This window comes from Calliopsis andreniformis, chromosome 3 (assembly GCF_051401765.1).
Source record: "Calliopsis andreniformis isolate RMS-2024a chromosome 3, iyCalAndr_principal, whole genome shotgun sequence".
Taxonomy (NCBI): Eukaryota; Metazoa; Arthropoda; class Insecta; order Hymenoptera; family Andrenidae; genus Calliopsis; species Calliopsis andreniformis.
This window is the reverse complement of record NC_135064.1, coordinates 5,007,996-5,023,369: the sequence shown is the minus strand read 5'-3', so window position 1 is coordinate 5,023,369 and position 15,374 is coordinate 5,007,996. Positions and strand designations below refer to the sequence as shown.

Here is a 15,374-nt window from a genome sequence, read left to right as displayed (position 1 = left end):
TTAGGAACATAATTTAGCGTTAGCAACTTCCAAGGCAATAGGCTTGTTATTCTACAAAAAATTTTAAAGTGTTATGAAGAAGGTTTATTACGGTGTTGTAACAAAAATGAACAGGCCAATCGAAGCAACCGAAACCTGTAATGATCAGCTTCAGTCATGACAGAATTTCCCTCGTGCCTATCTTTCTTCCTTATCATCATATCATACAGTCTTCTAATCTGTCGAAAGATACCCTTTTAAATAAAAATTTATAAAAACATCAAAGGAAAATTTGCTAGACAACCATATATTTGTGTCTGAATTTGCTAATTAAACAAAATTTTAAAAATTTTGACCGCTCATAATCATGAGCTCATGATCACATCATTCCAAACTCCATCTACTCTAAAATGTTTTTTAAAAACCTCGACAAACGTGCGATGTTTCCTAGATTCTTAACCGTATAAATCAAGGTGACACTACGTAACAATAGCAACAGACATATCATAAACCTGCAAGTACGTCTGAATCTGAGTCAAGAATCGCGAATCGGTTTACTTCAAGTTGGATCCTAACAGTACCTCTGCAAAGAACACCTGCGATCATTTGCAGAGGGAATTGCGAAATCCGGTAGTGCGGAAGCATTTGCCTACGTTTCAGAAACTATCCTATTTGTCCTGGATATTCAAAAGGCTTTGGAAAAATAATTCTAAGGTTCCTTGAAAAGAGATAGTTAAAAGGATAAGCAGAAATACATAAAAAAGTATTGATTTTTACTCTATATTCTGAATACGTGCTTCATGAATTCTGTATCACCATATAAATCATATATCAGCCGTAATTCAATATAAATTCAAAATTTCAAAACACTACACGTTATAAACTGTCCCAAAAAGATTCTCATAAACTTCTTTTGTAACAAGACTTTCTCATAGAACAACACCAATACAATGTAAGAAGACCTAAGTGTTTGTTAATATTTCCTAAATACGTACAGAATATTCTACATTTTTGTTCAAAGAACGACACCACTAACAGAATATCTCCTTTCTAGGCAACGAGATGAATTACAAGGGCAGTGGGAAGGTCCACTTCGGGGTGGACGATGTGTCCCTCTACGGGACACCGAAGGAGGAGCCGGGCCCGGGTCTTCCGGGTCAGGAGGTGAAGCAGAGCTTCCTGAAGAATCAACTGCAGGCCCTGTTCCAGCCGACGGACAACAAGCTGGCCATGAAACTCTTCGGCAGCAAGAAGGCGCTGATGAAGGAACGGATCAGGCAAAAGGCTGCGGGTCACTGGGTCATACATCCTTGCTCCAGTTTTCGGTAAGTCTTCCTCGTGGCTGTCGAATTGTTTCACCCTTAACAGGCAACAATATTGATCGCGTTAAATTCTATGCGCGATGATTTAGCGACTTTGTACCTCGTTCTGGCATGGGAGGCTACCTTTTTTGTGAGGGAGGTGATCTATGTTTCGCTGGCACTTTAGAGAATGTAAGAACATAAATTATGGTTTTGTCCTTAATGAAAGGATTTTTAATATATGTGATATAGGCTAGGTCTTCGATTTGAGATTTTAGTAAAATGTATTAGGAAAATAAAAGTACAATTCCATGTCCACGAAGTATTGATGGTACTACTGTTCGAAATAGATCATTCTGGGAAATTTTCTTCACTTTATACATATAATGCAATTGATGGGAATCTGTGGCTTCTACTAAATTATGATATTGTTCACATATCACATTTTCTTTTAAATGATTTTACACATTGTTCGAGAATTCTATTTCTTTAAATAAGTCTCTTATTTGTCTATTATTTCAAACAAATAGGAAATCTTATAATTAGTAGTACCTAACTCAATTAATAATAAAATTGACAATATAAGGTAAACTCTAGTTCAATATAATACGAACCGTTTCTTCAACACAACTTTGTCAGTTACTATAAATACGAGTTGTATAATTTAATCAAAGGGTTTCAATAAGTCTATACACACCCTACAGCTTTGAAACCGAATGAAAAAGCTTCACAGGCTAAAATTACAATTATGTTTATACTGCATTGTTCAATAAAAAGTATCTCCTCATTATAAAATCACAATTATGCTGTGTATTATATCCGTGTTTGTCGGTGATGCTTCGTAGGGAATTTGTTCGCGTCAACATTGAAGAAGAGATGATTGTTTCTGGCTGTGACCGGTTTGCTTTGAGTCAGACTGAGGGGAGAAAGTGTCCTCGACGATCAGTTAATTTGTACGAAAAGTAGATCGTAAAATATCCCTGCGTCGAATATTAATTCAAAGTCCAATGGTCAAAGAGACAGATCGAACGGAACGATTTCGCTAACGAGGAGCGAATTCCGAGGGGTTACAGCACGAAAATCGTGGACCACTCTGCCCCAATTACCAATTAAAACGTCTAATTAGAGTAACTTGCCGCGAGCAAAGAGATCCAAAGCAAACGAAACGTAGGTCGAAGGTTTTCTTCTCAGCGATTGCGCCGCCGATCGGCTTTGACCTAGTTCAGAATCTTGCTGGAGGAAACAATCGATGATAAATCCGGCTACATTGAATAACATATGACTCTATGAACCCATTGCGGTTAATATTGGAACAGTACAGGGCCTTCCAAACATAGTCGTCATGACTTCGTTACGTTGCATCGTGTACTGATTTATAGGGGCAGATTCTTATCGAAGAAACTAGATATGAGAAATTGTTAGACAAAAGCTTTCGGCATCTTTCTATTTGATAGTAGTCTGAAGTAAACAGTTGTTTAGTGAAGCACTGTTTTCTCAGCTTACAAAATTGTAAACACATTAGTCATAGATTTAACTCTTACAACTATAGTTTTTCGTTCGGCATGAAGAGAGTTAAACATACATTGAAAAGATATGTGTATACGTAGCTGTACATGTATGTTAAATGTATCCCTACTTCATCTTATGCGAGTTTTTCACAGCAGTCAAAATGATTGCTAAGATTATTCCTTGAACATAATTTATATTCTCTACGAACGTTAATCTTTTTCTCAGTTGTATTACAAATTGTACGAAATAAGGTATGAATACGTTTCATACGACTGTATTTAATTGACTTCTTCTTAACCCTTTGGAGAGTTTACACACCATGTAGGTATTCTATGTAAAAATATTTTCTAGTAATAAGATCTAATTAAGTACTAGCCCAGTCAAGCGTGGAAATGTCTACTCATTGCGTATTAATGATATTCAGTGAACCCAATCCGCTATTATTAATTGGGACTCCTGTATACAGAAGTACCTACAGAAATAAAACTATGGAAAACACTACTTCAAAAACATTCTATATTTCTTCTCGTTTCAAATTTAAAAATTCTGTGAAATTAGATTTATATGCTATACATACATGGAAGCATCGATTCCAATAGCGTCCATTATCAAAACTAATTTATCGAGAAGTCGTCTGTCTAGCGTCAAGGTCTTAAATTCGCTCCTTCGGGGAACAGATACTCCAATTTAGAAATTTCATCGGACCCACTTATACTCTGTCGTGTCAGGTAGGTTGAAAGAATTATAGACTCTTTGGGGATCTCCAGTCTTTGTCTTTCGTGGTAGGATAAAGCACATTCTCGTATCGAGGTTGAATTCTTTGGGCAAGAAGTAGAATACGTCTCTCTACGGCGACATATTTCGAGGAAATACCGAAGGAAGAAAAGATATTCGTCCTGCGGGAGCAAGATAATGCACTCCTTTGGACTCGGCCGATCGATTTGTGGCTTCAGAACTAGCTTAAAATAGACGACCTACATAATATCATTATTTGCAACAATTTTTGCACTGCATGAATGTGAAAAAATTTGATACATGGTTTATCGTCGGTTGATAAGACAAATCTGTGGTATTTCTATCGTAACTGATATAAACAAGTCTGTCATGAATGCTTTATATCAGGATATTTATAGATCTTTCGATATCAGTCTGTTTGTAATAAAAGTAAATAAATTGCTGGTGATTCAACAGCCCTAAAATAGACAATTTGTTTAAAATAATCAGTTAGTTTTCCATTTATACCCAGTTGAAAATATTAAAAAATTTACTCATTTAATAATGAAAGTAACATATTTTAAATAAAAATTTTTAAATATAAATGTTTTAAAAACTTTATATTGTACTTTTTACTGGCATATCATTCAATATGTAATTATAGTAACTCTGAACTTCCGGGTATAAAAACTAATTCACTTTAAGAAGTAGTTTAGAATAGACCTTTCTGTGGTTTATCTTGAATTCCCAATTTGAACCGACTCTGAATTTTGCATTCTTCTCTAAAACGGTTCCGCATATGAATCCCTGAAAAACCAAAATGATCAATTCCATTAAACTAAAAGCAGAAAAAACTAATGTTGTGTAGAAATTAAGACACAATAAGAATATTAAATATGATGTTTTCAAATTATAATCTGAGGTTTAGCTTTTGAAAGACTCATATAACACATTAACATATTTATTTATATCTTTCACAATAATTTATAGAAATCTTCCTCAATCATTTACGTAGATATTACAAAGTTCTTCAAAACATGTTTTCTCCAGTTTTCTGTAAACGCAACGTCAATTCGAAGGTTCCTTTACCTAAAATTACCAGGCGTCGCGCGTCGTACTATAATCATTCGTGGAACATTGCACCGTACATTTGGCGCCAATTGCCTCAAATTGCCTCTCTCAGAATCTTGCCTAATTATCGATAGTATCAAGGATACTAGGCACAGTTTCTCGTAGATGCTGAAATTTCCATTCTGGCGACTGCTAACGATCCTCATGGTTTATCTTCTAGCAACTCTTGACTGTCGAGCCAAGGAAGATCGTTCAATTATGCAAGTTTTAAGAAGAACCTTGCTAAGGGATCTTAAATTGTTGCCTTAGTACGTGAGATATGAGCAGTAATTAGGAATGATAAATGATACGGTTGAACAAAAGAAAATGGATCGGAGAGGTATTTGCCAAGTTTTGGCAAAGTCTAATGACTATTAGGTATTTAGAAGATTGAATGTATAAAAGATAGTTGCAATATTTGTTGATACAGTTCAATGCTTGGCCAGTTTTAATCCGTTCAATGCAACCCTCAGAATCAAAGGCGGTCTTTAGTAATAAAAATCGATGTTTCTCAAAAATACTGCTTCATCTTATCTAACTGAATCATGTCTGCTGCTTTTAATATTGTAAAAAGTTTTTAACAAAAAAGTAGTTTTTTATTCAGAAAAAACGGATGTCATATATGTTCTCATCATTCTCCATTGGAGATAAGAAATTCCTATGATGCGTACGTTCACGTCACCCTCATTGAATGTATTAAGGGAACATTACATTAAACAATTACATGTACAGTTACGCCTCCAAATTAGAAAGAAGAGAAAAGTTTTCGAATATGGGAATTTTCGGGTAATAGTAATGGTAAATGTTGCATTATTTATTTAAATAATTATAATTATTAAATATATTTATAATTATAGAATTACAAAAATTATAATTATTAAAAAATTATTCATTCAAATAATACAACATTTAGCATTTTTGCAATGTTTAAGGATCCCATACCTTTTTCACGTAGATTTTTTAAGATAAGTAATTCTGTACAGTTACATTCTTTGTATTTCAAACTTTCAAAGCCATTTTTCAAATACCTCAAACGTTTTGATATAAGACGTCTTCATTGTTACCTTACTTTGTTGTTTTAGTTCGTGTAGAATTCTTATGCACAGTATTTTTGATACTCTTATCGTCTCGTATCGACAACGATAGTTATATACTATCTATCTATATATTTGTAATAGAAAGAGGTAAGGTTATTAGGAGATTTCTATTCGGAAAACAGGATGTTCGAATGTCAAGGTATTTGGATTATGGTTCAGATATGGGAAGCTATGCTATACTTTTCTTGAAAGTTTTAGTAGCAAATAAAGCTATATTACATGTAGCTCTTCAGAATAGTAATGACTTATACCAATTTATGATATTTGAATATTTATTTCTGATAATTTATTATACTATGATAGATCGATTTGTAGATATAGTGAGCTCCTTTTCTGGACCATTCGGAAATTTCTATAATGTTCACTGAATTTCAAGTTGACAGAAATCGTAATGTCTACCCAAGACTTGTAAACTCTAGTTTTTTAAAAATTATCAGCTAATACAATTTAACAAATCATCTAAAATTCAAATACCCATCAAAATCTACTTATTTCTCCATTTTAGTATTTCTAACTTCAGATTTTAGTGTTCTTCAAATTGAATGAACTAAATTCTTTAAATATTCTTGTATAATACAACTCAAAGATTTGTACCTATTTAGTGTATTTCATTTTAGTATTCACAAAAGGTCATTAATGTCCAAAAAGGCACTTCTTATGTCTTATATTCTCAAATTTGAAATATATTACTATAATTCATAAAAATATCAATAAAAGTTTCCACATAGTAAATTCACCCATTCTCAGTCTTAAGTACCAAACGTGTATTTTTAGACGATATAACACTAATCAGGCCAAAGTGGCCACATACTTCATTCATTTCTCACGAAAGACTATTTAACTTTTATCCTCTTGACCACATTAAAGTTATCAACGATAGTTCAACGACCATTACCGCTTTGATAAAGCGGAGGCTGTCGAATGATTTCTAAAAACAAACAGCGTTGGTGTGCATTTTTTAAGAATCGTTCGTTATAAATATCCATCTCTCGATGCGATATCTGTGTTCGCACAGGCGGACCTTACTATTTTTAGTCGAACCTTTAAAGAAGCATCTGACATCTGCCACGTCACGGATCAAAGGTTAGTTTTATAGTTAGAATCCGTGTCCCGTAAATACTTGTCGCTTCCTGGATGGAGTCAGAATAAATCAATCCTGTTGACTAACTGAGAGCAGGGAGGCTTTAATAATTGAGCTAGAATTCTGAGATGATTCTGGAAGATCGAGCTACGATTCCTAGGAAACGTGAATCTTGAAGATTGATTATGACGTCTGTTCTTGAACCTCTTTCATTAGCGTATCAGAATTCCTCGAATATCCTGGTTAACGTTATTATAGTTCTTGACGTGATTCTCCTAAAGGAGTTTATATTCTCTTTAGTCATACACTCTATCTTCTGTGGTTTGAAAGATGAGGTGGTTTGGAAAATTGAGATAAACTATCTTGTTAAAGTGATAAAACTAGAAAAAGTGATAACAAAGTGGAGTCGAATAATTTTGATAATCCACTTTGCTATATTACTACATTTAATATAAATTTCCTTCCTATTTGTGAAACATATTGCAAAGAGTTTATACATAAAGGTTTAACATAGATGTTCATTAGATTTTTTTGGGTTGAGTAATGCATGCAAAATAATTCCAACAGTAATTGCTTTAAAAAAAAAACACACACAAGCATACAGAAGTGTAGTTTTGTGTACTTGAAGGGCACATAGAGTAAGAACCTTTTCATATTATCCGGTTTTCGTCCTAAAGTTGAAAAATGAATACTAGCCAATTATTGATCGGTATAATGTTCATTTTCTACGCGGCCATGTCAATTTTGCTTTAAATAGGTTTGATAAATCTACTCGGCAAGGCCGCGAAGAAAATGAGCATTATACTGATCGATAATCAGCCAGTATCCATTTTTCAAATAAACGACGAAAACCAAACAATGTGAAAAGATTCTACGAGGAACACTTATGATCTGATCGCTGACTGCCTCTACCTATGGTGAGATAGAAGCATTCCCTTCGTCCTATTAACTTCTCAAATACCTAAATACCAAATACCTAATAGTACTAATTCTTTGGAATCCTAAATGAGGCCTTGCAAGCCTTGTGAGGAATAAGAAAATAAATGAAGCCAAATAAAATACACCTCTGATGCAAATAGCAAAGAATACATTTGGCAACTTGCACATCACCAAAGTCACCATATTTCTGGGAAACACTATACATTGGCCCTCGGTTAAAATTCAGAATTAATTTTCTCGAAAACGAAGCACTCTATATTTTCGACTTATTTTCTCATATAGAATCGTTTTCTTTCCACTTTTACCACTAATCCTGGTACACCCTGTATTAAAACCAAGTGTTTTCAAATAACCACTGAACTGTACACATGTCGTAAAGCTTACTTGAGGTATGTTTTTAATGTGCAAGTTATAAACCAGAGACGTTTCGTATATATACAGCATGATTACTGTTTAAAATTGCATTGTGAGCGATTTCCTTGAAGGAAGGCGAACGGTCTTTGGATACTGGCCAATCGTGCGGGTCAATGGAATCGCAGTGATGCAGTTTCGAATGCTTAATTAATGTTAGTCGGATCGATTCCGTAATTTGGCTTTATAATTTCGTTCTTCCGTGTTGAATTATCGTTTTATGATCAGAGTTCAGTGGGTCCATTGAACATGTATTATTTAAATACTACGTTTTCAAAGTATCGCTTTCGACGCAGATGAATGAAATATGAGGAAGAATTTATGTGAAACGAATAATGAATATTTAAAGAACTATTGTGCTTGTTTTCAACACTGGTAGACTAAAAACGTACTTAACGTTTAAGTTAAAATTGCTTGAAAAAATATTAGAGTAAAAGTTTCCATTTTAAATAAAAGTATTTATAAGATTCTTGTAAAATATAAGTAGTAGGTAATGGAATGACCTTTACATCACAGTTACACCACAGTTACACCACAAGTTTCTTTCATTCTTGTTATGCCAGCTTTCACTGGATAAAATGTGTCAAAACAGTCTCAAATGAGACAGTGTAATAGCAAATGAAAATTGTTTACATATTAGCAAATTGATATTTCACTTGCATAACATAAGTAACCAAAACTCATTGCTAGAAAATGTATCAACTCTCATTTTAACTGCCGGAGAAAAATTGAAAGAATCACATGCACCTAAGAATATAGCTTACTTTCTCAATATAGGTATCCATATGTCTTTCATGTTGCTGAACTTTCTGCTGAAGTTCTACTGCGCAATGTAGTCAGAACAGTAATTAGGAAAAGATAAATAATTAATTAAGCTTTACGTCAGAAATTTTAATATAATTGACCCCCATTTTGCGTATAAACTCGTACACCGAGTTACTCTTTGACATTGTTTAACCATATCCTATTAGTTTGCATCATGAAACAGACACTCATGACCCTTTAATATCGAATGTTACTTTAATCATGTAGTTTTGCTTCGTCGAAGCGAGAAAATTGACCTTGGAAGCTTGTTTACCTCAAAGCCCCAACCTAAGCTAATGCCGATTTTCCACATCTGTCAAATCTTGATACGTAACTTTGAAATCGAATCATATATTAACTGATTTTCTACGGGGCGTCGAATGGTACACTCAGACTGTTCAATAAATTATAGACCACTCCAAAAGGAAAAACTTATGCTCAAAAGGATCTTTTATAATCGTTCATAATCACAAAAATCATGTACAAGAATCAATATCTCATATGAAAGAATTGGATGTAATCATGATGAAATTGAATCAACAATGAATTCAATATGTCGATATCAGATTTGCATCCATAAACGGAGCCAACATTGAGCATAATTGATCATTTGCTATTAGCGAATTTCTGTAAACATAACATGTATACCTGTAATACGAAATTGTTGATATTAGAGCATTGTATATGGTACAGTTATGGCCGCCAAAATTACAGTGATGACGTTTAACACAAATCCAGAATCGTATACAGAAAATATAAGCTTTTTATTGCAACATACACATCGCAAAGGTCACAAAAGTATCCAAATAAATGTTAGCACAAAACTATAAACAGAGAATTGTTAAAGCCAAATGTAGATATTTGCATGACTGAATAGTTGAGACACAGATCGCGTGTGAGCTTAACATTAACACGCTGCGTACAGAGCCGATTTTAGTATGCTTTCCATTCAGCTGGCAAAAAAAACTCAACGTGAGCTAAGACATATGTATAATGTCAGTCCCTAGGGACTGACGCTGGCCAAATGGAAAGGTCAGTATCGGTCCACAGGGATCGACGCCGTCCCCAAGTATTAAAAACAGTTTAGTTTAGCATTGTGATATGCTACAAAGATATATCCTAGGAATTAAAATCTTATGAAAAAATTGGAAAATTATAATTCTGAAATATAGAATTCACGTAAAAATATACAAAATATTTAAAGTTAAATACACTTTATAATACTTAGAGCATGAAACAAATTTAATTTGGTTTCTTTAATCTCAATTACGAAAATAAGTATTGGCATAATTCGTTACAGTCAAATTATAAATTAATATATAATCTCATTATTCTACTATCCACTATTTATTTGATCAAAATGTGTCATATTTTCATTAGCAATCTGTACACATACCTTTTAAATGCCAGGTCCATAGTTAATATTGTATGTAATCGTGTTTGTTTCACTGTTATAACCGTATCAGAGATTACAATTCACTACAGATTATAAATATAAGGAACCCTTTAAAAATGAACACTTTTACTTACCTTTATCGCAAAGTAAATAAACAATATGACACTAATTGCAAGACATTTTGAGATTAAAGTATCGAAAGATATTCATTAGAATAATGATCAGAATTGAAACTTTAAATATTGATTAAGATTCAAACAACTGCTATAAGTAATAAGATGGGCTACTGAAAGTGGAGGAAGCATTAACGTTTAAAAATATTACCGAATGAAAGTGCCTTTCTGCGCCAAAAGGAAGCAGCAAATATTTTCCCCGCTCGTACATTCTTCCCTTTTATCTCATTGTCGGTCGATGAGAATACGTACTTGCTAGTCGACGGAAGCTCAAAAACCGGGGTAACTTTCCCAAGAAGGATGGTTTCGATGGCACCGTGAATTTATTTTCGCTCTATCTCGCAGGCCATTAGCAAGATTAAGGAGCGCTGAAATTAAAAGACGCTGGTACTAAAGGCTACTGAAATATTTAAAGATCTGATAAACAAACGTCTTAGGAAATGCAAAATTGGCGACGTCGACGTCAGAAAACGCAAAACGAGATTTTCTCTTTTCTTATTTCTCTTCAGGAAAAAATAATAAAACTTTTTATATAAAATAAAGAAAGAGAGGAACATTGTCTTGAATATTAAAGTAATGCAAGTCATTTTTAGGAAGTCAAAAAGTGACGAAACATTTGTTTCAGTTAAGGGAAGATAAAAGTTCAATAGTAAGTGGAATATGAGAGAAGCAGAACGCTTCTCGAAGTAAAGATTGTGTTTTTGGTTCTTGCTAAGAAAAGTAATCGTTTCGTTAAAAATAGCTTAGGTTTAATTACATATTGAATATTCTTTATGCATCAAAATTAAAAACAATAAATATATTAGATTCTTGTTAGTCAATTATTGCAGCATATGGGTTAATATTTTATTAACTACCCGATGATAATAGATCGTACTGAAACATAAATCTATTCTTATATTGGTAACATTAACAATCCGTTGGACTAATAATAATGCAATAGAGCAAAAACTTTGAAAAGCAACACAAAAAATGTTACAGTAATTTCAATCACATCTAATAAACATAACAATTATTACACATAACAGCGATCATACGATCCCAAGAAGATCAATCTTGTGTTCCCTCTCAAAGTGAGCCAACAAAGTGATTAAATCGCAACGAATGAAATCACTGCCTACAAGGTAAATTCCTCAAATTCCACCTGAGAGCAAATCACACGCGTTCCTCGACATAATCACTTCATCGTCTTCTCTCAAATCTCTCGTAAAGCACGGAAACCCAAGTCGTTCCTAACAATGGACCTCTCTCGGGGAACAGCGCCGAGAGCGTCCAGGGAGGACAAAGAAGGAGGAAGAGAAGGCAGATTGAACAGTGGCTGGTATAATGGCAGTTAGAATCGTGCCGACTGGCATCAGCTGTGCAAGAATGATCTCAGAATAATCATCCGATTAAGCGAGAGGGGCAACCGTGTCATCGCGGGCACGTTGCTTCGCGAGTCGCACGTGTCATGTGTGTGGTCGCCTTCTTTCGCGCGTGCACCAACGATTCCTCGATAAAATTACGCATTCGCGACCTCCAGGTTATCCCTCCAAAACTGTTTAGCAAGCTTTGACCTAGTTAACTTTGACATTCAAATTACGACTTTTAATGGAGTTCGAAATACATGGTGCTACGCTATGCCGTGGGTGACAGATTATCGAATTGTGGGAGCAAGGAAATTAATCACGCATTTATAATGGAGGTACTTTGAATATGTCCTACGTTCTCTATTATTTCTTAACGAATCAGTTTCCTTTTTCATATTTACGAAGAACTGTTAAGTATTTCTTCGAAACTGATCTATGTGACTGGGTTAAATTACACTGTTTTGTCTTTCTTCCTTGTTAACAATAAGCTACTGATAGAATGACTCTTCCGTCTCTTTATTACACGTAATCAGTGTTATCAATTGAATTCATTCATTTTTCTTTAAAATAGGAACAATTCTGCAGTTAATTTTAAAGAAGGAAAATCTGTGTTTTATGGATTTATTATACCAAAAGCCCAAAATGTCAGTCGTTAGGTGATTTTTTATATTTCTCTTTTTCTGTTCGTAGCATTTAAAATATTTCTTAAAGTACTCTGCCCTTCCTCCTGTGCTTAATAAAAAGGTTCTTATTATACTTGGAGACTTGCAAATAATGTTCTGATCCAAGATTTGTAAAATCATCGAAAACATTCAAAGATCTATTGAAATAGTCTAACTTTACACCTAATATCCTAACATCTACAGTAGACTGTAGAACATTCAAATGGGCAACACTTGACGTAGCAGCCTAGTGTAGATACAGAACTTATGTACGGTGTTGAGAACGTTATATAATAACATTATCGTTTAAGTTAATAAGTCTTTCCTCGTTTCGTTTAGAACATCAACCAGAGATTTATTACACGTGTTTTTAAATTTCATTCATTTCAGCCAATAGGAAAACATGATTCTTTTATTATTGAACAAATTTTCAGTCGTATCGATAAGGGAATCGTTGTAATTGTTGAAACTGAAAATATGAAGCATTATATTATTCTATAGACGTTTGCTATATAGTAGGTTATCGTTTTGAGGGCGCAAAAGAATTTGAGGAAAAGTGTTCTGAAGTTCTAACTCTACCTTCTTGGCTGAAATTAAAATCTAGCTCCTCTATTATCATACTTTGAAACTTCATTCATGTGAATAGGTGAATTGTTACATCTCTTAAAGCTGGAAATGTGAAACGTTGCATTATACCATTGAGGACTAGATCAAACTAGCGGAGCAAGAAAATTAAGCAGAATTGTTTGTCAAGTTTTTCTGCTTAATTAAAACTAACATTTTTCTGTTATGTATAGGATCAGTTCTACATATTTTGATCATCAAATTACATCATCCCTTGAGTTCCAATGTACTATACACTGGTTTATGAATTTCACTGTCAACAACATAAGAAATTATGTGCAGGAAGGTACTAATACTAGGGACACTCTTAGAAAAATTAATAAACGATGAATATACTGTGTTGTATGTCAACTCTGAATTTTCCTCTATCTCTATCGTATATCTCCTGCAAAGCTAAACTAATAATCAATATGTACTCAAATTCTTTCCTTCATGAGTCCTTTTCATGAGTCATCCGTGAACCCTGTTCTCAGTTACTCATTCCTTATCCATTTTCAAACCTTATCCTCAGTGTCTCATTCCTTAATAATCTATTACATCCAAAACAACCCCAGTCTTAAAACTGCCGAACATATATATGTATATATCGATGTTTCGAGAGTTAGACTTTTACTACTATTCGTCAGCAACAGTTCATTGAATTGTCTAGGACTTATATACGAATATCTATTGAACGTTGTCAATTGTAAGTTTTTCGTTTTGTAATAATATTGTTGTAAGTTTCGTTTGTAATAAAATACTGAGTTAACGGAACACAACAACTGAAATAAACAATACTACTCATGAAATCATATTAATTAGCAGGGGTATTCATATTTCTTTATGTCAATAACATTTTACATTAACACGTGTAACATTTAACATTAACACATAAATAGATAATTATCCAATAGTTACATTTAAAAAAAATCAAGTAGGTATAACAACAAATTTTGAACCATTGCATATCGCCTCTCAGTAAACTCGTATCGACAAAAATAGCACCCTTGCTCAAAACTTGCCCTATTTCTGTTTTGTATATACTTTCATAGGATGACAATGCAAAATATTCTCATGAGAATGTAATTAGGTGATGAGAATGAGGATTTAACACAATTTAGAAAAACCTTCAATCTTTCTCTTACACGATTTATCTTGATTTAACATGGCTCAAACAGTGTTTTTTAAAGAATATTCACTTGAATTTAACTCTTATAAAATATTCCTACACAAGAAGAAGAGGAGAATTCTCCTCAAAGCATTGGATTGATAGAAATCTAAATTATTTCTAGTCTCTTATTCAGCCTTTAAAGTTAAAAGTTTTTAGACGTTTCATAGAAAAAATCAAATAAATTTTATTTGCAAAGTTTTACATACATGATATATATTTATTAATTTTTACTGATAAAAATTTTTCATCATTTCATTCGTCAACTACAATTCACACCTTTCTATAACACTTAATAACGTAACGTACTTAATAACGTACTATAACACTTAATTTACGTTTAAACTGCTTGACTTGGACAATAGGATCCTGTGTAAAAAAGTGAATTTCCACTCTACTAACCCCGTATTATTTATTTTTATCAGTTTACAATATAAAACGGTATTGAAATAAATAAAAATCACATAAAGATTTAATTGAAGATTCTGATAAGGACTGTTCAAAAACAAATAGTTGCCAATATTTGTACTGGGTTTTCATGTCTGGAACCAATCTTCTATTTTTTATGTACACTCTAGTTTCTCGTAAACTTCTTTATCATATAAAAGGAAAATTGGACATATTATAAACGATAGATACGAATACTCAATGATTTAAGAAACAATCATTTTCCTAATACGTTTCGCAATAAAGTGTCAATTTTATTTAGGACGATATTAATTGATAAAATTACCAGAATTTCAACTTTAAACCTCCATCGTACGATCTATTCATTTAGTTCTCCATATTACTCCCAAATAACAAAGGTTTTCATCTATAGTAAGCATGTACAGATATTTCATCAAGCGGTATAACTAAAATTACTTGTCTGCTCAAAATGATTGAAAATTATACTTAACAAACTATAAATGTCAACGGAGATCTTATAAACATGGTATCTATATCATTACCTTACAAAAGGACATCAAAATCAGAAGACAAAAAAATTGACCGTTTATCTATGAAACAAACGTCAATCTGATTTTCCGCGATATTTTCTAAGAAAGGGTTCCATAAAAAAATTCGCACCTAAAATGTA

General features: G+C 33.2%; 1 protein-coding gene across 4 annotated transcripts in view; it reads left to right on the top strand.

Moving 5' to 3' along the window:
• The window catches only part of Ih (hyperpolarization activated cyclic nucleotide gated potassium channel Ih), a 283,219-nt gene that overhangs the window by 187,565 nt on the left and 80,280 nt on the right, over window positions 1–15,374 (top strand). For all 4 annotated transcript variants that reach the window (XM_076393040.1, XM_076393039.1, XM_076393036.1 and 1 more), the window contains one exon: window positions 1,034–1,304. In XM_076393040.1, the coding sequence (XP_076249155.1) occupies window positions 1,034–1,304 (271 nt within the window). The remainder of the gene's footprint in view (window positions 1–1,033; window positions 1,305–15,374) is intronic.